The sequence below is a fragment of the Alternaria triticimaculans genome (genome assembly GCF_023758025.1).
Source record: "Alternaria triticimaculans strain BMP 0046 chromosome Unknown scaffold_5, whole genome shotgun sequence".
NCBI classification, from domain to species: domain Eukaryota; kingdom Fungi; phylum Ascomycota; class Dothideomycetes; order Pleosporales; family Pleosporaceae; genus Alternaria; species Alternaria triticimaculans.
The window spans coordinates 1151849-1172980 of record NW_026055962.1 but is presented as its reverse complement, the minus strand read 5'-3'; the positions used below and the strand labels follow the sequence as shown (position 1 = coordinate 1172980).

General features: G+C 53.3%; 6 protein-coding genes across 6 annotated transcripts; 3 read left to right on the top strand and 3 right to left on the bottom strand.

Moving 5' to 3' along the window:
• Positions 1 to 869: 869 nt before the first annotated feature.
• Positions 870 to 1483, bottom strand: J4E78_004709 (uncharacterized protein; the record flags this gene model as incomplete). The annotated part of the gene is made up of 5 exons (XM_049365337.1): positions 870 to 1034; positions 1097 to 1197; positions 1309 to 1342; positions 1394 to 1432; positions 1481 to 1483. 5 exons carry the CDS (start codon positions 1481 to 1483, stop codon positions 870 to 872), a joined length of 342 nt encoding a protein of 113 aa, XP_049223138.1.
• A 178-nt stretch (positions 1484 to 1661) lies between these two features.
• J4E78_004708 (uncharacterized protein) lies at positions 1662 to 1966 on the top strand (the record flags this gene model as incomplete). Its single annotated transcript, XM_049365336.1, has 2 exons — positions 1662 to 1757; positions 1808 to 1966. 2 exons carry the CDS (start codon positions 1662 to 1664, stop codon positions 1964 to 1966), a joined length of 255 nt encoding a protein of 84 aa, XP_049223137.1.
• Positions 1967 to 3456: 1490 nt separating this feature from the next.
• Positions 3457 to 4317, top strand: J4E78_004707 (uncharacterized protein; the record flags this gene model as incomplete). The annotated part of the gene is made up of 1 exon (XM_049365335.1): positions 3457 to 4317. One exon carries the CDS (start codon positions 3457 to 3459, stop codon positions 4315 to 4317), a length of 861 nt encoding a protein of 286 aa, XP_049223136.1.
• A 9432-nt stretch (positions 4318 to 13749) lies between these two features.
• J4E78_004706 (uncharacterized protein) lies at positions 13750 to 14591 on the bottom strand (the record flags this gene model as incomplete). Its single annotated transcript, XM_049365334.1, has 2 exons — positions 13750 to 14346; positions 14400 to 14591. 2 exons carry the CDS (start codon positions 14589 to 14591, stop codon positions 13750 to 13752), a joined length of 789 nt encoding a protein of 262 aa, XP_049223135.1.
• Positions 14592 to 16428: 1837 nt separating this feature from the next.
• On the bottom strand, positions 16429 to 18380 carry J4E78_004705 (uncharacterized protein; the record flags this gene model as incomplete). The annotated part of the gene is made up of 3 exons (XM_049365333.1): positions 16429 to 16701; positions 16801 to 18147; positions 18201 to 18380. 3 exons carry the CDS (start codon positions 18378 to 18380, stop codon positions 16429 to 16431), a joined length of 1800 nt encoding a protein of 599 aa, XP_049223134.1.
• A 991-nt stretch (positions 18381 to 19371) lies between these two features.
• J4E78_004704 (uncharacterized protein) lies at positions 19372 to 21001 on the top strand (the record flags this gene model as incomplete). The annotated part of the gene is made up of 3 exons (XM_049365332.1): positions 19372 to 19935; positions 19984 to 20397; positions 20450 to 21001. 3 exons carry the CDS (start codon positions 19372 to 19374, stop codon positions 20999 to 21001), a joined length of 1530 nt encoding a protein of 509 aa, XP_049223133.1.
• Positions 21002 to 21132: the final 131 nt, after the last annotated feature.

Here is a 21132-nt window from a genome sequence, read left to right as displayed (position 1 = left end):
GAGTCGTAGTTCGTCGAAACCTAGCAAGCCGTGTGCAAGGACTATGGTATGTTCCTGGAAGGGTCAGCGGTGCGGTGTGCGAAGGACTCAAGCACATACAGGTGCATCTACCATTCATTAGCTACTTTCGGGAGTTGAATGTGATAGTGGCATGGGCATACCATATTTCTCGCGCATTACTGCAAACTCGTCTACAATCTCGCGACCAGAGTCGGAGATGCGCGGGTCTTCTTTCCGACATTGCGAGCTGCTGAACTGGCGTGTCGCATTTATTGGTGAGAGTATACATGATGTGGTTCTGTATACAGACGAGCGAATAGTCGCTCGAGCACAGATTCGTATCATTGGGTGCAGCGCATTGTATTGCAGTTCGGGGAGCGTTGATGCTCGAGCGATAAAGTTCCACAGCAGTGACGTAGGCCCTCGGGAAGCTAGAACGGACGTGGGTCAGGGTCCGCAACGAGCAGAGAGATGCAACAACAAAGAAAGATATGAGCATTTGGTCTGCTATTCACACATGCGAGGCTGAGAACACAGTACAGATGCATACTTCTGGAACGTCACCAATGTAGTTGTATGCGCTATACAAGCGTGTCGGGTTGGTGACCTTGGAAGACTGGAATGTATTTCACGGATAGACATCAACTCGACTATTAAGCCTAGAAGACAAAGGCATGTTGAACTGGAATACATTCACCAAACTCACAGCATATCGTCTATTGTTGGTATGTTCGAGGCCGATAGATCGACCTTGACTGTCTTGGGCCCGTCAAAGATCATGTACAAGGAGCGCTCTTCTTCATATGTCTCCTCAACATCATCGCACCAGTTCTGACTCCACGCTTCGTCCTACCACTTGTGTTGGCGCTCTAGTCCTGCTTGCCCGGTGGCTTGGGGTGCGCGTTTACGACGGCCTCAATGAGCTGGTCGACGACCTTGCTGCCAGACTTGTTGCCGATCTCGTCAATCTCCTTGACCTTGGCATCTGTGTCCTTCTTCGCGTCCTCTTCAGCCTTCTGGTTGCCTGAGCTGTGCTGCGCCATAGTTAGTCTCCCACTTCCATTACGCGTATAGTAGGTCGTCTCGGCCAACGCACCTCCTTCTCGAACTTCTGGTATTCGGACTCCTTCTCTTTCCTGTAGTCCTCGATCTCCTTCTGTGCTTCGTTTCGGGCGTCCTTTACTCGCTTCGTACGGTCTGGGTCGGTTAGAGTGTTGATGCGGCTGGGTACGTCGGGCGTTGTTTACATTCTCTTGCTGGTGAGTGGTTAGCGACTACCCGAACAGGCAAACTTGTGTGCTGAAATACCTTGCTGAACGATCTTCTGAGCTTCGCGCTCGGCCTAGGTGCGGTGTGAGCTATGCGGAGGTTGTAGTGGGTTGCGCTGCCTTACATCGAGCAGGGTCTGGATTCCCGCGGAGTTTTGGGCGGACTGTAGCTGTCAGTGTTCGCTCCGGCGTCCTACTATCGATGTCCTCACCATCTTGAGTGCTGATTTGCGGGGATGTTGGTTGTCACAGGGTAGAGTTGCGGAGAGGCACGATGTAGCCGTGGACTTGGCGGAAGGTGCTCCAGGGCCCAAGCTCCCACCCGCAGAGAAGCCGCTCCAACTTTACACAAGGCCTCGTCCCCAACTTCGCCTCTACTCCACGGTCCCCGCCATGTCTCGAGCGTCGCAGATCACACTGGCGACTACGTGCGTCACCGCAATCGGCACCGTAGCATTTGTGCACTGGTCGCAGAGGAACGACAAAGCTGTGAGTACTGCGGAACGGACATGGTCCAGGAATTATCTAACTTGTATCAGGCAATGCATATGGGCGTCATCCGGGACTTCGAACAGCAACGAGTTAAGCGCGAACGACAGGCCGACTTCGAGATGCAGAGAGAACTCGAGCAGGAATACAGGAAATACCAGACAGTGTCGGATGGAGGTCCCGCTGAACCACCACCGCAAGCACGATGATAGCCCGAGTAGACCATGTCTGCTGCGCAAAGCCCGGCGACTGATAGGCATAGCGCCACATCAGCCTTGCTGCCCGCAGATACGGTCACGAAGTACCAGGCCTACCATGTGCCCTGGCTGCGCCACCGTTGAACCCAGACCAAGGGACCGGCGTATACATAGCCCTACGACTATCGGTGGCCCATCAACGGCTCGAGATGCGGATACTCCATTCGCATGTGGAGTAACAACATGTAGGGTCACGCGAACAAATCAACAGTTATATCGTGGAAATTGTTCACAATGAGGACCAGGCGCTCGACGGACAACAAAGAGCTTTACTGAAGAAGCAGGCCAGCGGAGGTCGAGCATGTGGTGCCGCAATTTTCCAAGTATCACGAAGCATCGTTTACCGGTTAGGCGCCCTGCACCATAGTATGATGATATTCCGTCAGAACTGCCAAGCCTTTTACTCCGGTCCTGTCGTCAATCCTGCCACGATGCTGCCCATTGTCAATATGGGGTTGTGCCAACAAAGCACCATACGCTTCGAGATCCATACATGCAAGACACAACATTCATTGTTATCGTTCGCGCAGATTGATGCGTGCAGTCCCACACACCCAAGATTGCGTTCTTGGCGCTCGTTGTTTCCGCGCCGTATGCCCAGAGCACATTTGCGCACCAATGACGAGGTCCCATGGTAGTGATTCATAGCGATTGCAATGCTTCCCGCTAGCAAACCACATCGAGGCGCAATCGGATATTCGGCAGAGCTTGCTCTCTGGTTTGTTGGTCATCCAGTCTGTGATGCGTTTGGCCACACCTCTGGTTCGGGAGGCTCGTTTAGTGCCTCGGCAGATCAGCAACTATGAGGTCATATACCCTGAGTAATTCGATGCACTTGATCGATTTGCACGTCATGAATATTCTACAGTGAAGACTTTCAGGGACAGACTCAGGTTGTGGTCGAGAATGAGAAGGTATCCAAAATGTGTCAGGCATCTGTGCAGCATTGCGCCCATTCGAGCAGATCAACGGCGCTTTTACGGCGTATATCAACGGGCGCCCAAAGGAATCGCATGCTTCAGCCACAAAGATCAATGTGATTTAGCCTATAGCATGGTCAGATCGGGAACAACTGGTCAGGCACCCAACTGCCTGCTAGATTATGGCGTTGAGCTTGGCTGGTATGGTGGCGGGTCGCAACCGACTAAGCTTTACCCTTTGCCCCAGGCTTTCTTTGATGACGCAGGGCTGTGCAACCCATGTCTTCCGCCAGCACAACATTAAAGACCCACGCCTGCCTCTTCGCAAACCCGTACATTGATCCTACCCTATACCTAGCAACTCCGCTACACAATCACACTGCAAACATCTCACGTTTTGCTTTCTCATACCACACTACTATCACATCCCTGTAGCTTTATCGGTATTACCTCGACCCGACATCTGGTGTCGCAAATTACATCCGCGATTCTCCTGTATCACCGTCACACATCAACTCCGTCATGAAGTTCTCACAGATCCTCACCGGCCTCGTTGCCGCACAAGTAATCAGCGCCGCCTCGATACCCGAATCCAACGCGCTCAACGTCCTCGAAGAGCGACGAGTTGTTCCTCCCTCCGAGATTGTCTCGCCAGACCACACACTAGAGCGTCGCAAGGGAGGCGGTGGCCGTGGAGGTGGTGGCGGAGGCGGTGGCAGTCGCTCGGGTGGAGGAAGCAGCGGTGGCGGCTCTTCAGGACGTACATCACCCTCCTCCAACGCTGGTGGCCTATCCTCCGCTGGATCAGGTCGACCGCGCACTTTCGGCGGTGGACAATACTATGGCGGCGGTGCTCGAACACCCTACACCGCTGGTTCGAGAACGCCCAAGGGACTCATCGCCGCTCCTCTGATTGGAGTAGCCCTCGTAGTGGCCATCATGCCCGGCCTGTGGCTCCACAGCGCCTACCCTTACTATTACAACAACCCCTACCGTTTTTACAACCAGTCTGCGACCAACGACGATGACGACAACGACAACGACCGGCGCGCACTGTGGACACGCCAAACGCAGGGCCGCAATGAGACCCTTCCCGTCGTGTGCTTGTGCGAAGAGGACTTCGTCTGTGGATGCGACGAGAACGATGACCAGCAATACCTCAACGATCTTGTCGGTAACGGCAGCTATGCCGCACTCAACAAGACCCTCGTCACAGTTTCTGATGTCAATGGCACCAGGTCTCTTGTTCTGAATGGTACCCTTGAGAAAGGCACCACTGCGCCTGGTGGCACCGACGAGAGCGGAGCTATGAGCTTGAGTGCCGGAAAGTACGTCGGATACTACGCCGTTGGCATGATGGTATTGGCTGGTGTCTTCATGTAAGACCAAGCAACGCTCGACCTCATGGATGGGAGATGTATAATATGACGACGTTACGACTATTTTAGAAGAACACCGGGGGCGTTTGGGGGATTTTTCTTTGTTCAGCTGGATTCTTGTCTGGATAGGACATTTGATCCCGCTAGGCTTGGTGGAAGATATGGATATACCCCAAGTCGATTGTTCTGGCTTTCTCTGCTCTGAGGACCTTTATACGTATTACTCAACAATAGACCCTCACATGTTCGAACAGGACGTTTGCCCGTTGTTGGGATATGCTGTAAGGAACAAGTGAATCTCCACTGTGACTTATCGTAAGCTTTATAAGCTGTTAACCCTGTCGTGATTCCTTCGTGTCGCCTCGGGCAGCGAACGGTGTTGGGTTGCTCGTCCTGAGTGCAATGATTCCGGTCAAAACAGTGACGCCTTGCTACTGACTCATAGGTCATTGTGACTTCGTGGAACCAACACGCGGAGAAGCAACCGAACATTTGGAGATAAAGAAGGCGGTGTATACCATGTATAGAATGATGCAAGTGGGATATCGTATCCAATGCTATCCAAAGAACATACGAACAGCAACCGGATATATCTTCGCCCTGTTTCCGGTGAGTGATAACTAGGCAGTGCCGACATCGTTACAGGTCCCGAGACACTCGCCTGGTACCGTATCTGCGGGAACGATGGGCGAGATGGTGCGTGGGGTATTCGAGCGCGCATGTAAGTCAGCTGACGCGGGGTCTGAGCGGTGAAGTGGCACATCGTACAATTGCTACTTAGGAGCATATGAAGCGATGGTCTGCCCGGACATGCGCTTCTCGCTTGTTTGTACGGGCGCATCCGTGGAGCGCGATAGGTCTACGAAGCGCGGAGATATATCGGTAGTAAGGCTGCTCTGTCAGCTTGGTGGCGTTGACAATATAGCATCTTTGTTCTTTGGCTAACCTATTCCATGAATGCTGCTGCATTTTCTACATACCAATCGTGATGCCTCGGCAGGTCATCGTGACTCTGCTAGCGTTGCGTTGCTCAAGGAGATGGACACCCAGCGCAGCGCAGGGCCTCGCACAACGGTGTCACTCTATTTTGGTTGGTACCTAAAGGTAGATGGCAGTACGTGCGCTGGTCGCAGGTACGGTCGGACCTGCGTTCGCTGCCCGCAGTCATTTTACGGTGTCACCTCTTCCCTTCGCTAGCTGAGTTGTGTTCGCAACGTTCAACGGATATCCTGGAGGTGAAGTCGGACAAAGCTGTCTGTACAATTACGAGCACACAGTGACTTGAGCGGACCGGATGAAATAAGACAAGCACGATTGCATCATGCCCGTCTTTTGGTGGACCAGTTGTAGGGTTGGGGGCCGAAAGTTCTGATGACTGCTGCGGACCTACATTTTCGTTTACTGAAACAAGTAACAATGGCATGGGGCCGGTGTGACACGCACACTTTCCAAAGCGCTTGCGGCCATGCAAAGGATGATGGTCGTCAAGGTTATTGGAGATGCGACCGGTAACCGCAAATGAAAACGTAGGCGGTGCTGCATCCGACATACTGACCGCCACCACGTGTTCCCAGGAAACGGGAGGGTGCATAGGGCTGCATGATTGTCGAACGTTGCAGGTCAGCCTCGAGCCGTGTAACAAGCCAGTGGCAGGGTCTTCAGCCCTAACAGGGGATCGGACGCAATACTGGACCAACCAGAGGATAGCCATTGGGTAGACGAGGGTGTTTCGATATGATAATGACGCGATGGAAGCTCTTGAAGCTATCCGCATCTGATTGTATCAGCGGTGTACTCAAACACTTGACGTAGGTAAAGGAACTTTGCATGCTCGACAGATGCAGAAAGTTACTCAGTCATGGAATGTGACCAATGAGAGAAGCGGATATGCATCTGTTTTCGAATCGTCGACGTAGCTCTGGCGTCGACCCATAGGTCGCCAGGCAGCACTCAGCTGGTCAGCCTGAAGCTCCAGGCAGTCCCGCCCATGGACTTCAATGGGAAGTTGGTGAAGACCGTTAGCTTGCGCAGCCATGTAAAGTAATCGGCTTTGCGATTGAGTAAACCTGGTTCATTGGAGTGTGGTGGATGGAAAAGGGCGGAAGCACCAAGAATACTTTGTACTGCTAATTGCCCCGCAACGGAGACTTCCACGTTCATTGGAGCGCAAAGACGCGCACGTGCCTCTTCCTACCCCAGCTTCGACTTCCGCGTCGTCGGCCTGCCCACGCACTCTTCTTCTCACCTTAAACCTTTTGCTCGGTAGCAGCTCCGACCCGCGCGACAGGCGCCACTGCCCAAACGATACTTCTCCAGCGAAACCGCCGTGGTCCGCGAAGAGGCCCGAACCTGAGTAATCTACGTCAGAAATGACACTGCCCCTCCTTGCCTACCAACAGATCGATCGCTATATCAGGGAACGTGGCTGGGACTAAGCGGGCTGTCAGATACGATTAGAGTCACGCAGCTATCGTGACACCCACCTCGTACACTACGTACCGATTTGAACATGAACTCTTGTGCGGTATCGTGGCACGTTCACATGGTCCGCGCGCTACAGGGGTTTTGCAGCCCCGGTTAGCTTCTACTGCGCTTCCACACCCTGTACAGCTCTGCTTTGCTGCGCGCCCCGTTCAAATCTCTACTGATGTGCTCAGCGAACCGGCAATATTAGATGGTATTGGCCACTGACCAATTAGAACATGGGATGCACCATGCACAACAGCAGAGAGCCTCCAAGAAGCGAACTACCAACCCCTGCTGGATGTCAAGACCAAACCTTTTTCCCTACCGTCAACAAGCTAACGGCCACGATGGCTGTGTTAGTTGCCTCTGGGAATCCCATCTTAGCAGCGTCCGGCTGACTGTGCACTCATCCCTACACTTGGTCCCCGTTGCCTGACGGACCTGCGGGTAGTCAACGATGCCTACCGGGTGACCCACACTGGCCTATGCGTCCGAGTAGACTTCACGCCTATCGCTATATATGCTACCGCTTGCCACGTCGAGTCAGGATTCATCACTACAAGTCTCAGTTCACTCTTGTCAACACATCTTCTTTTGTACCATATCGTTGGCATTCACGCTATCCACATCTTCAATTTCCCCGGGCTACTTCACATTTGGGCACTGATATACCCAACCACACACTTCTCGACATGTGCTATCAAGTCATTGAGCGCTATTCGGTCTGCCGGTGCCTATACTACAAACACGCAATCGATCCATGCGCCGCCCATGGTCAACGAGGACATGGGATCCAAGAGAAGACAGTTCTCGTAGGCTACGCCTGCAGCTCTCATAGCCACCATCGACCTCAAGCCTACCATGCCGGTGTTCTCCCAGATTCCGGCTATGGTAGCGGCGGGTTTTCTCCGGCATACCTACGATGAATGCATGAGGTTGTATGTCCACAACTCACGTTCAGCTGCGAAGACAGGCTATCATTCCATCGCCAGGCCGTTTGCTCACTTTAACACACAACTATCTTCTCGAGCTGGTTACTCAGTGCTGTATCTTCAGCCACTTTACGTTCGCATCATTTCACACTTTCGACGATACACGCATTACCATGGAGTTTAAGAGGGTTTGGATCGACATGATGGGTTACACGCATGGAACATGGGAACACGGGAAGGAAGGAGGAATTGGCGTTTTTCTTTTGAGTCCGCACTGCAACATCACGAGGATATGGGAGTCTTGATAAGAATTGGCGTGTTGCGCATGCTTCGGGCAACACCAAACTGCTTCGCTCTTTGTTACATCAGTAGCAGATTCAATTTTCCACGTCGTATGGTTTCCTTACTCACAGTTTCTACTTCAATCGTAGCGTTAAGCTTCAATGTCATTGTGCTATTTTTACGAGCACATTTGAGTCTGCCTTGTGCAAGGCATCACCCCAATGAAGCCCACTATTCCTAGACGGAGAAATTCGCCCCGTTCAGCCCCGATAATTGAGTTGAGTCAACACGAGAACTTGTTGTATGTAGTCGTAATGATTCAGGTCTAGGTGATAGAATGAAGCATCGTAGCGTGTTCGCAAGTGCATACAGAGTTCAGTGAGACGTCATCTTCGCCAAGCAGACCCACCTTTGGCGGCCCATGCACGTGCCACTTCAAGGGTCACCGCCATCTCCATGAGCAGAACGAAAAGTATACACCTAAAACTCGCCTTATCCGTCGGTGTAGAAACCGTTACTCCCCACCCCACACTTCAGTTGTCGTATCACAAATGTGTAGTCTATCTAGATCGCGACCACGCCCCGATGGTGCTTGCAGGACGACTCACACCCCGGCCGCTTCCGACGTCGCCGGTGAACGACATCCGGCATTCTCAAGTCTCGGCGAGTCGGATCATTGCGCCACAGTCCATCGGAATCCCTACATACCGTTGGTGCCGTGAAGGCGATGCACCTCGTCATGACCCACGAAGGCCGTTGCTTCCGCTGCAAGCTCACGAATCCACCCTGTAACGGACCACGCGTAGGCTAGGCGCAGGGCGAAGGGGTCACATTGCCGTAGCCAACGGTACCGCGACTGCCGCTGGATAGATCCAAGTCTCCCATCCTCGTATCCGTGGATTGAGGCTTGCGTGGCAACTCTACAGTCATAGCTTGAAAGCTAGGCATCCATTGCTTCTCACCACCGGTTGGCTGGATTTTCTCGATGCCTTCATCTGCTCGCCTTGCTCTCAACATGACAATGCTATATTCTTGTGCGGTATCCAATATTTCCGGCATGCTAGTGCTGCTAGTTGGGGTCGAGGAAGCCCATTCTCCAGATTCGAGCCAACATGGTATCGTATCTCTAAAGCTTCCTAGTGCTCCGCCTATCAGCTTGCCCAGCTTCATAGACCCAGATCTTTCTCATGAGCTAACATTTCAAGCCAGGTTGCATTACCCCTTAGGCGCGTTTGGCGCAACCCTTCCCCTGTTGGTCATCTCCGACAATCGACCTTGAGCCGTTGTGCACTAGATCGGGTATAAGATGCGTCCTAGCCGAGAGGCTCCCGAACGGACGCTGCCGAGACATCGATTCAGCCTTGTGGACTGCTCGCGAGGACGCTGGGTAGTCGGCTGTTGATCCACTGCGGCAAGACGGGTCGTGGATCCATTGCCATCCCGAATCTACCGTCACCAACACGCTGGTGTCACGAAAGACCCCTGCATTAGCTCAAAGTCTACAGAACATGTTACGATTGGAAGCTCGATGTTGTACATATGATTGGAGACGAGGCTAATACTTCGAGATGCATTGGCACTGCTTGTTTTGCCTAATCTGGTCATGAGGCATCCTAATGTCCTCATTCGTCCAGGTTGGCTCCAATACTCATAGACCTACTCACCATCGCACTGTTCTGGAAGTCCAGACAATCATTACGCCCATGTTCACCGACCAGCAAGTACTCAGCCCCCAGCTCTGCATACGTTAGGGCCTTCCAGCGTCAAACAAGTATCATACCCCAGATGATCGAAGGATTAAACGTACCGACTGGCTTCATCAACCCATCGAAAAGATATTGGTAACCTCGGCATCCACACCGCGCACCAATCATATTCTTCAAACCCAATCGCCTTGGCACCAAATCCCGCCTTACGTGAGCCTGCCCCTACAAGCGCTGCACTAGCGTACACTGGCACATATTCGCATACCCACCAACCACTCCATGCCCCACTTTAATCAGTCACTGCCTCCACATGAGCCTCTTCTGGGAAACCCATGATAAGGCTTAGTGGGCGTTTCCATCGTGGCGAGCGGGATCCGGCCAGGGGCAAACGCTCTCGCGTAGTATTCATTCTAAGCCAGCGGCGCAGTAGAACGGAGGCTGATTATGGGGCTGGAGCATCTTGCTAGGGATGCAGGCGGCCTTGCAGCAAGGCGTGGTCATGTGTTATTGAGGGACCAAGTGACGATTCATTCGTTAGGTGACAATACTCGTAATATATGGACCCAATACCAATTAGCGTATTCTTCTAAGATACAACTCTTCTCGATGGCAGTCAGCATTTTTCCCGCAATCTCTTGTTCTCTCCGCTTAGCTGCGCTCCAGAACTGAGCCAAGGTGCTATAGCAGCGCATCCAATCGAAGCTTGCCCAAAGCAGCGTCTTTGATGACCCATCTACTAGGGTAACTTGAAGGTACTAGTAGACACCAAGCTACTACATCCGAGTCACCTCATTCCAGGACAATTGTTTCGAACTTCGGCGATGCTTCAACCCATCTCTTCAGATACACCCTTCCAATGCCCAGTCTCCGATATATGACGACGCCTTCTTCTTGAACTGGAACCGGCGCAACTACCATTACATACAACTCAGGTATGTACTTCAAATTGTGAATAGGATTGCCGTCGATGCCAAAATAGCTCAATCCTTCCCAGTGCTTGACAAATGCCCTTGCTTTCTCGGTCTGTCTCTGCTCAGGAGCAAATTTGTCGTTGTGAGACAATAGTTCACAGTAAGGGCTGGGTGTGTTGAAATCCACGTGTTTGGGACACTCTACCAGATGCGCTTCCGGTTCTAAATCGATGGTCCCATTTGACGAGCACATACATCCAAAGAACTTGCTGATCGACGAGCTGTCAGATGGCGAATCGAAGCACGTCATAACTGGCGGGAATCTATGACTCTCAGGGTCTACTGAGAGTGCAATCAGGTCTACGTCACAATGGTCCATCTTTCGGCTTCCGGTGCTATCGAGGAGATCTTCGTCAAGCTCTACAGCACCTGCTACCAAGCCCTTGCTGCGAATCAGGATCGTGGCATTTCCTGGGTGTTGCCATGCTCGCGACATGTCCTTTCCAATTCGGCTACTTCGATCCAGGGTGAAGGAAGCCTTTTGTGTGTGCACTATGATGCGTCTAGTGTTATCTGAGAGATTACCAGGGACGCTCTCAAATAGCTCATCCGTTGTATACTCGCGAAAAGCATCTCTCCAGTATTCGGTGGGATCATTATCGGACCATCTCTCCTCGAGACGTTTCTCGTACTCCGCACTCGAGCAGTCGATCTTGAGATAGGCTGGTGGTTTTGAGCGCACGCAGCCAGCCAACCATGCAAGTGCGGCTGTGATATGATCGCTTCTCTCTCGTCTATCTTGACATGTTCGGTTCGGTGGTCCAATGACGACCTTCACCACCCTGTCTTCTTCGTAGACGAACCTGCCCCAGTAAGCAAGGCTATACGAATAACAGTACTTCTGGTAAAACTCTATGGGTCCTCCAACCGATGTCCAAGACCATGTGGGTATGGTATTCTCTTGTTCCTGGGTTCTTGGTTCAATTTTCGATCCTCGTCGTCGCCACAGAACACTGCGATCGAAGTCGTCAATGGGCACTCCGTACGTTGTCCTATTACCATGGGTCGCATACAGTATTCCGGAAAAACCGCGCAGTCTATCCGATGAGTGCGTAAGCGACTTGGACGTGTATGTTTCACATGCGTCGAACGGATTGTGTAGTCGATCATATGTGGATTGGTGTACCGCGGGTGCTTCGGTGTATACATCGATCGAGCCGGGTTCCGATCTGTGGCCAACGTAAAGTCCATGTTCGGTGAAGAACATCATGGTCGTTGACGACAGGTACTCCTGAAATGTCCAGGCACGACTGCTCCATGTAGTCTTGCCTAAGACTTGTCCGAGATCTGGTGCGGGTTTTACCAGCTGGAGGCGACTGTGAAACTTCAGCTGTTTTTGCTCTTTCCTCGCGCAGCTCACTCCCAGCAACCCATGTGCTGCATTGGAACCTGCAGCTGCAACAATTGTCAAGGCTGCTTGGTGGTATAGACTTGCCATCTGCTCTAACTGAATTGCTTCCGCGTACAGTTCGTCTTGTATAATGCAAAGTCGGTCTATCCATAGGAATCGACGTTTTAGCTGTCTGCATACTGTGATAGCATCTGATATTGTCGAGGGCAGGTCAATCTTATCCAGGCTACCGGGGGTCTCAAGGTCGCGCAAATTGGTGCGCAAGGTCCGAAAGTCTTCGGCGGAGTCTGGTCCCCATACATACGACAGGGCAACGTACTCGGCGTCTCGAGGTAAATGTACGATGCACGCATCCACAACATCTACCACACGAACGTCTTGGAGTGTTTGTCGTAAGAATAATCCTCCAGGCTTCTCCTCCGATGATCTCAGTAATGGTAGGCTTCCAAACCAAGTCCGGTGTTGGCTCCAGTCAATACAAGGATGGAGACGCGACATTAATGCTTTGGTGTTTTTCTCTGGCTCAGAGGATGATGACATTCCTGCATCGAAAAAGGCACGATCAATAGGTCGGTCTATGGTGTCTACGATATATTCGTGGTCGCCCGCAAAAGGCTCTTCTTTGCCATTGATGACGACGGATAACATGTAGAGGATGCAGCGCACGAGTCCGTCGCCACTGTCACTACGGATCGCGAATTTGACGCTGTCGGCATCTTGGAGGTCCAGTGTTCCTCCATATCCTCTACTAGAGTCTTGCGCCGCTGAGATGACGGAATGGCAGAAATCGCAATGCCCCTGGCTTTTGTGACAGTGTTTGAGGAGACCATCCCATTCCATCTGGCCACGGCAGGTAAGCAAATGCCAGATACGGAAGTGACGACAGGCCTCGCACAAGCGTAACGAGGGATCCAGCTCCGTATTGTTGCATTTTGGACAGGGCTCATGGAGAAATAGAGAAGCGTCGTCCCATCGAAAAAAGCCTTCAGTATCCATGCCTTTTGTCCTTAGGCGAATCCCATCCAACTGACATTTTTGACAATTGGCGTCGTTCTCAGCGGCTTCCATGATGGTGAGCACAAGGGCAAAGACGAGGATTCCAGACGAGGGGTCTTAAAAATGGCAAGACAAATGGGGTGGGCGGATGAGAGAGGCAATGAAGATGATGGCGTCGCGTCGGAGTGGTGGCCTGGATCTGTTGAGCTAGGCAGTTACCCCTCAACAATCGTGGGGAAGTTGCGACAGCCGGGCCTGACGAGGTCACCATGCACCCTGCCGCTTACAACGGCTCGAAGTCACTCAGAGTGCATTTTTGAAAAGCGATGTATCTTTCCGCGCACGAGCGCATGCGGATCCGTAGATTTAGTAAACTATAGACTACATGAGCGTGCATTGGCACGATGAGAACATCTAGCGTGTTCTCTGGATGGCTTGTTAAGCCATTGTCGTAAGGTGCAGGCAGTTGCCTCGTTATCCCCCAGCATAAAACCCATGGGCAGCTCCCATACCAGCAGCAATAATACCCGTCATAATATCCCAAAGAGCGGAAGCCAGCCTCTGAACACGAGGCCGGTTGTAGTTGATAGAACAAGATAAGAAAGAAGATTCGTAATCATAATATGCACAGAAGAAAGAGGTTGAAAAGGCGCATCGGCACACTGCGATAGAAGATGCAAGGATGCAGGTGTCGATGACGGAACAATGGTATCCAGGAAGGTAGTGATGCACTTAGGAGCGGATGACGACACCCTGGCGGCGGGTGGTCTTCTCCTCGTACACGTACTCGTCCTCGGAGGAGCAGTCAGATGAGTCATCAGAGTATCCGCAGCGAGCACCACCGCAGTCGAGCTTGACGCGGTCACCAGCGCGGGTGATTCCGTAGCGTTCGCATGTGCAGCATGAGCTACCAGAGCTGACACTGGACGGGCTGGAGCTGTTGGTGGAGCGGCTGGTGAGCGAGGGAACGTCGGAGCCCTCGTCGGAGTCGTAGTCTGAGTCGTCGGACGACTCCTCGATTTGCTGCTTGGCAAAGCGGCGGTTGAGATCCTCAAGAGTGGTCTTGTCGTACTGGGTGTTGATGACCTGGCGGGTCTCGTGTGGGCGCTGGGGCTTGGGCGCGACGATGCGCTCTGGGCTGAGGCCACGGCCCTTGGGGATGGTGGCGGTCGAGACGCGGCGGGACTTGCGGTCTGAGCTGGAGGTGGTTGTCTTGGAGCTCGACTTGGCAGCGGGGATGTCGATGATGTTAAGCTTGCGGCCAGTGGTGGGTTCGGTGGTGTGGTCCTTAGCGGGGTCGTGCGAGACGTGGTAGCCGTCGATGATGTACTGGGCAGATGTTAGCTTCTAGTTCACCATGCAGTGCTAGAGAAGAGACATACGTAGTACCAGTAGCGCTGTCCCTGCTTCAAGGTCTGTCCTTGGAACTTGAAGCATCCGACCCAGCCTCCGGACTTCTTGGGGTCCTTGGAGAGCGGGAGCTGACCCTGGTAGCCGTCCCAGGAACCGAGCAAGTGCACGGTCTTGCAGTTGGAGGAAGTGCGGAGAGTGAAGTTAAGCTGGATAGCGGCCATTGTGATGTTGTTTCGTTCTTTCTGTTGTAAAGATTGGTATTATGATGTAATCGTTTCTTTCGAATTCGTCCGATGCCAAACTAATGGATAGACGTCAAGATTGCTGAAGAAGCTGTGTGTTGAGAGTTTCGTAAAGGTTTGCGAGTATTGCGTTGTCGTTGTGAGTTTGAGATTTCGTTTCGAGCAAGTAGAACTGTGTATTACGTGAAAGTGGACCGGCCACAAAGAATTGGATTATTGTAAAAGGGTGGGTATAAAGGTCGACGGTGAGGTAGTGGGAATTAAATGGCACCAGGCCTGGAGAGTAGAGAGGGAGAAGGGGAGGGGTAAAAAGAATAGACAAAAGACGAACACAACAGCTCTGAACTTGACACACTTGCTGAAGAAAAAAAGACGAGATGTGAGCGGCGCCAGGCCTACTTATCTATAGACACAGCATCGCACAGCTGCTGAGCGACCATTGGGCGTTAGCGAGGGGCTGGCAGGCCGGCACATTGCACTACGCCAACTATGGGCCAGGTCTCGCTGCACCCGGTAGCGATTGATTACCTGCGCTGCGTAGACACGCCATGTTCGCAGGGTGTAAGCTGGTAGCGGGTGTGGAGAGCAGTCTATCGAATGTACGGCGAGCGCTTGATGGTGAAGCGGGAGTGGTGGGCGGGCTTGACGTGTGTAGCCGGGCGTCTTGCTTCTGCGCCCTCATTCGCCAACGCGGGCGGGGAATACATAAGTGGGCCGTCACGTAGCGCACGGGCTTGGGGTGAAAACACCACACCAATGAGCAGCAGAGAACAGGTGAGCCATGTGATGCCGGGATGTGCAAGGTGCAGATAATCGCCTGTCACACTGCATAACAGTGCATTTTCGACGGGGGAACTGTGGCTCGAGGGCTGACGACAGATGCAGAGAAATTTGCTTTCCAAGGCTGCTACCTTGGTCGCGCTGCAGCTATCCTCCCTGCCGCATAGAGACCTATTTACAGCCATTCTGCATCCACTTCTCGGCCTCTGCCCAATCACTGGAGCTGTGCTCATATCATCCATCACCCAATGTCCCGAATGAGGACAATGGGCGGCTAATAAACTTAGTGGCTTGCAACGCCGTCCAACCACAACACCACTTCACCAACCTCAGGAATGCTGGAGGCGGAGCGAGCGATTTCTACGGCCACACTGCGGTCACAATGTGCGCCATGTGGAGGAAAACCGGTGTCTCTCGTGATGATGTGCAGAGGTGCATGTGAAGACTAGAGATTGAACGAGTGCAGAGTTGTCAGGAGGAATGATGGGCGGGCGGGAGGATTCAGGTACGCGAAGCGACCGAGGACGATAACATTATCGATGCCCGACTATGAGCACTTCCACCAAGGCATGTCACTGCGTCGGATACGCAGCCCCTTGGGCACACAAGAAGCAGGGGAGATGCTGTGTTGCTGCTGTGCCATGGCCCATTCGCACGATGAGGTAGGTCATTTCTCATGGACGTCCTTCAAAATCAAGACCGTTCACAGTCGCGCATTGACCGAACCTGTGCGAGCTCATGAGTGGGCCTGGCGAGATTTGATAGTCCAGCCGAGGAGGGCCTCAGGATACGCGCCGTTACCCAGTGCATGAGGGCCACAAACGCACTGGCATCTATGACCTACCCAATAGAGGAGAGCATGGGTCACGCCCATCATTCACTCCACCGACCGACTCCTCAACATGCAAGCCTCGCATATAACTGGAGGCCAGTTGATGGCATGATCTTGCATGACCAGCCGCCGATGCAGCCCTGAGTCGCTATCAAGTCCAAGTCCACGGTGCCATCGTGAGGATCGCACATGCTCCAACCTAGTCTAGCAGCCTAGAAGATTTGCCAGCTCCTCTGGCGTCAAGGTGCTTTTTCTCCTCTTTGGCCTCCCACTGATTCGTGTCTTGACGGGAGATCTAGGTGCCCGCTTCTTAGGGTTTTCCTCGGACACTTCGGTGCTTTCGTCCGTCTTCTTGGTGGAGATGTCTCCGTCGGTTACAGCGGCTGCTTCCGCGGCCTCTCGTAACTTGTCTTGGACCGATAGCTTCGGCGATCGCTCGTCGGGATGCGCACGTGGGCTCGACAAGCGCTTCTTGGTCTGTCGTAGATTGTCAGATCTGTTGAGGGATGGGTGTGGTGCTGCTGGGCTGGAGATTGTGGAGAGAGTGGACGTAGAGGGAAAGATGTCACAACGTACATGGCGTGGTCTGTCTTGACTCGTTGGTCTTGACACTCGTTCTTCAGAACGAGGTAGTTTGGCTGCAGAGGTCGGCCGACTAGCCTTCTCTGCATCGACTAGATCTATCCCAGACGTGTCTGCGTTCTCCCCGTCCACCTGAGACGGTGTATTCGGTATGGACGCTGAGAAGGCGACTTTGCGGGGCGATCGACTGGGCGACTTGTTGCCGTTGGTCTCCCTCAGCGCTGGCTGGCTGGGTTGCAACTTGATGCTGAAGACGTCGGGCCCAGTTGTCTCGTCTGGTCTCGCGTGTGGATTGGGTGAGGGCAGGTAGACCGCCTCCTCTTGCTCTTCAGTATTATCCACGTCTTCTTCTAAGGCTGAGCTTGCAGCTTCCTCGGCCTCGCTTTCTTCATCGATCACGGAGAATCCTTCCCTGTCGACCGTCTCAAATCCTTCGCCAAATCCGAGTCCCATCCTAAGCTCCTCGAGATTGATGGTGTCCCCATTGGTCATGCGCTTTCGCCAGGAGTCCATGAGGAGGAACGACTCGCGCAGCCGAGCCTCCATCTTCTCCCAGCCCGCCCGCAGCCTGTGTATCTCCTCCTCGCGCATCTCGACCTCATCCACTGCTACAAAGTTTGGATTTGTGAGGAGGTTCTTCAGGTTGTCCAAGACCGTGTCCATGTCGTCGGCGAGAGTCTCGTAGTCGGTAGGCAGCGTGTGCAGCATGTCCTGTTGCGTGTCGTCTTGCTCGTCGCCCGCGACCGAGGCGTCGTCTGCGTCTTGTTTGCGATTGACTTCGGGCATGCCTTGTAGCTCTCGCAGCGTCACCAGGGCGCTCCGCACGAGGCCGATGAGGTTGTCGTTCTCGTCGCTCAAGCTCTGGCTCAGCTGTGTCAAGAACTCGGTAGTCTCCTGCTTCAGGCTGTATTCGGGGTCGTCGACATTGGGCGACTCGTCGCGCGCATGGCCAGTAGCGGCGCCCAAGCCCGTGCTGCCGGGGTTGATGGTGATGCTTGCGCCGACGAGGCCCGTCTTGTTGCCGCGCTGCTGGCTCGTCAGGTGGCTCTTGAGCCGTGCAATCTCCTTGTCGCGCTTGCGCACGTCGTTGGTGCAGCTGGTGCGCACTTGGTCGACCGTCGTCTTGAGGCGCTGCATCTCGGCGCGCAGCTTCCGCGCCGACGACTCGGCCGTGTGCAGGGCTTTGCGCGCCGACTGCTCTTGTGCCTGGGCGAGCGAGAGCTGTCGCGATAGGTCGGCGTTGCGGTTGTGCTGCTTCTCGAGGGCGGCCGTCTGGCGCGTCGACTCGGCGCGCAGGCTTCGCAGCGTGTCGGCGCTGGATTCGCGGTATTCCTGGTCGCGCTATCTGCTCATTAGGACCCTCTCCACCAGAACGTGAACGTGCATGTGCCTACATCGCGCTTCAATATCAGGTCGTGCACCAGGTTGATGATCTGGGCCATGGTGGCCTCTTTCCCCCCTTCTCCCCTCGACGGATGCGCAAACTCAATGGGCGTGCCATTGCGCAACAACCCCCGCGCAAGCAGCAGGTTGTTGATGTACGTCGACGCCGTCTTGAGATTGTACGAGTCCATGGTGAGTGCAGCCGTCGTGGTCGGCTACCGGCGGCGTCGTCGGATGTGGCGGCGTTGTGAGCTTGTCGGCCACTGTTTGTTTATCCCTGGGTTCCGATGCCCAGGTAGGAGGTAGAAGGAGCAACCGAACAAGCACGGACCCACGCGTTCCGATCCTTCCGCCACGACTCCATGCAACGTTGACGTGATACGACGACGTCCACCTTCAGCCAGCCCGTCACAGCCGTGCATGCAGCCTCTTCGTGTCCTTCTCGCATCATCACCATCGTTGCATCCGCCTGCACCCGGCTTCACCACCACTCCCGCTTCAGCAATTATCGTGATTACCAACGACATACATATACTTCTCTAGCGTATCTGTGCGTGACTCTCGTTTCGCATGGCCCAGAAGTTTAATGCCACAGACGTGTTTTTCCCCTGAGATCGGACTCGGACTCGGTCCCACCATCAGCGCACCCCACCATGACCGTCGATGACAATTATACGCACTGCTTGTCTGACAAACCTTCGGGTTCCGAGACTGCCAGTCCTGCAATTCGGCACTCAAGTACCGTTTCCAATACTGGGCTCGCCTTATCCTATCCAGGCTAAATACCCATTCCAGCAAACCATATAGTTTTACGACGGTGTGCGTCGATTCCCCTCAAATGTCGGGCCCATTGCCGTAAGCTTCGCAGGGACTCTCACATGATCTGCACTCAATTCCTTATTTCATGCGTCGCCATTGGAGGGGGTTTGCCGTATTTTACGATTCTTCCACGCGACCTGCCCTAGCCATGGTTCTCCCCAGCTTGTGTACATGTGCTGCTCTTTGCATGGCTGCCATGGCGTCCGGAACCAAGACCGGAGACAGCTAAACCTAACGTCGAAGAAGCCCACATTGTAGTACTTAAGGCACATCGCTCATCAAGAGGTGGTCTGTAGGCTGCGTTCGTTCTTCTGCGCTTTCGTCCATCTTTCGCTCGTTCCTTACACTCATTCACTTCCAGACATGGACAAGTTCACCTCTCTCGCTCTTGCGACTCTCCTGTTAGGAGCCCAATCCGCCTTTGCTATTCCCACAGAGGCCACTACCAAAGCGTGTAACGAAATCAACAATGCTCTTCCAGGAAAAGTCCTCACTCCGGGACTTCTCAAGCTCGAATACGCACATGAGACGCAGCAATACTGGGCTACCAATCTCCGCGAAGTTGATCCTGCATGCATTGTTCAACCAGACTCTGCCCAAGATGTGTCCATTGCTATCAAGATCTTGAACAAGTACCCGACTGTCAAGCTTGCTACACGGAGCGGAGGTCACGATCCAAACAAGCAACATGCTGCAGTCCAAGACGGTGTTCTCATCGCCATGACCAATCTAGTCGGAGCGACGTACGACGCAGCAGAAGATGTTGCCTACGTCCGACCAGGAGGTGAATGGAACGACGTCATTGGCGACCTTGAGAAGAGCGGCGTGGCAATCGCTGGAGGACGACTCGGTCTCGTCGGTGTCGCTGGTCTGCTGCTGGGTGGAGGTCTTTCATTCCTCGGTGCTCAAGAGGGTCTTGCAGCCGATGTCAGTTTTCCGCTATATGCAAAAGGCAGCTATGCTAACAAGCGATAGAACATCATCGAATGGGAGACTGTTATGGCGAACGGGTCTGTCGTCAACGTCAATGCCGCAAAGCATCCCGACCTTGCGCAAGCTATGCGTGGTTCCGGTAGCCAGTTCGGTATTGTCACCCAGTTCAAGACTAAAGTCCATCACATGGGCGACGTCTGGGGTGGCTCGTGTGTCTTCGACGACTCAAAATCCGACGCACTATACGCTGCTTTGCACAACTTCATGGCACACGGTGCCGAAGACCCCAAGGCGGCCATCATTCTTACGGACCTCGTAGTCGCAGCTGGAATCAAGACGAAAATCCTCTTCTCCTTTTACGACAACCCTAAGCCACCTACATCGGGTCCGTTCGCCGATTTCTTCAAGATCGTCAACCCTTTGTGTCTACCCAAGACACAAAAGTACTCCGAGCTAGTAAGTCTATAATCTAACTTCAATGTGCTGTATAGCAACTAACAGTTTCCAGCTGAAGGCAAACGGCGAGCCAGTCCGACTGTTGAACGCCCGCGCATTCTTCCGCACTTACACTGTTCCATACATTGCATCCCGGCCTCAGATGTACAAGGAGATTCGCGACAAGCTTGCTGAACTCACTGGTATCTTCCTCAACACCCTACCTGTCGTTCGCGCCATCCAATTCAGCGTTGACTTCCAACCTCTTCCATCCCGCTTTGGAAAGATGTCCGAGTCTAAGGGCGGAAATGCCATGGGACTTTCGTCCTCCGACCCTGATCGCATCATCCTAATTTACCAAGGAGCGTGGAACTTGCCCACAGACGACGCTCTTGCGTTTGGCATCGCCAGGGAATTGACGTCTTGGTTAGACAAAGTCGTGCCTCAATGGATAGCAGAAGCGGGCATGCCAAGCGACATGTACATGCCTTTGTTCATCAACGATGCCATGTGGGACCAGCCAGTTTTCCAGAGCTACAAGGATTACAACAAGTTTAAGGCATTGCAGAAGAGTGTTGACCCAAAGGGCTTGTGGAGCACCAGGGCAGGTGGCTTTAAGTATTAGGTCCTTGTCGCCAACGTCATTATTATCTAGTACATACAATAATGTGTGTTTTAAATACCATCGTGTCAATTGCATCTTTCGCACGCTTGCTGCCGTTAGTCAGTCGCATCCTGGGAGCAGAATAGGAAGGT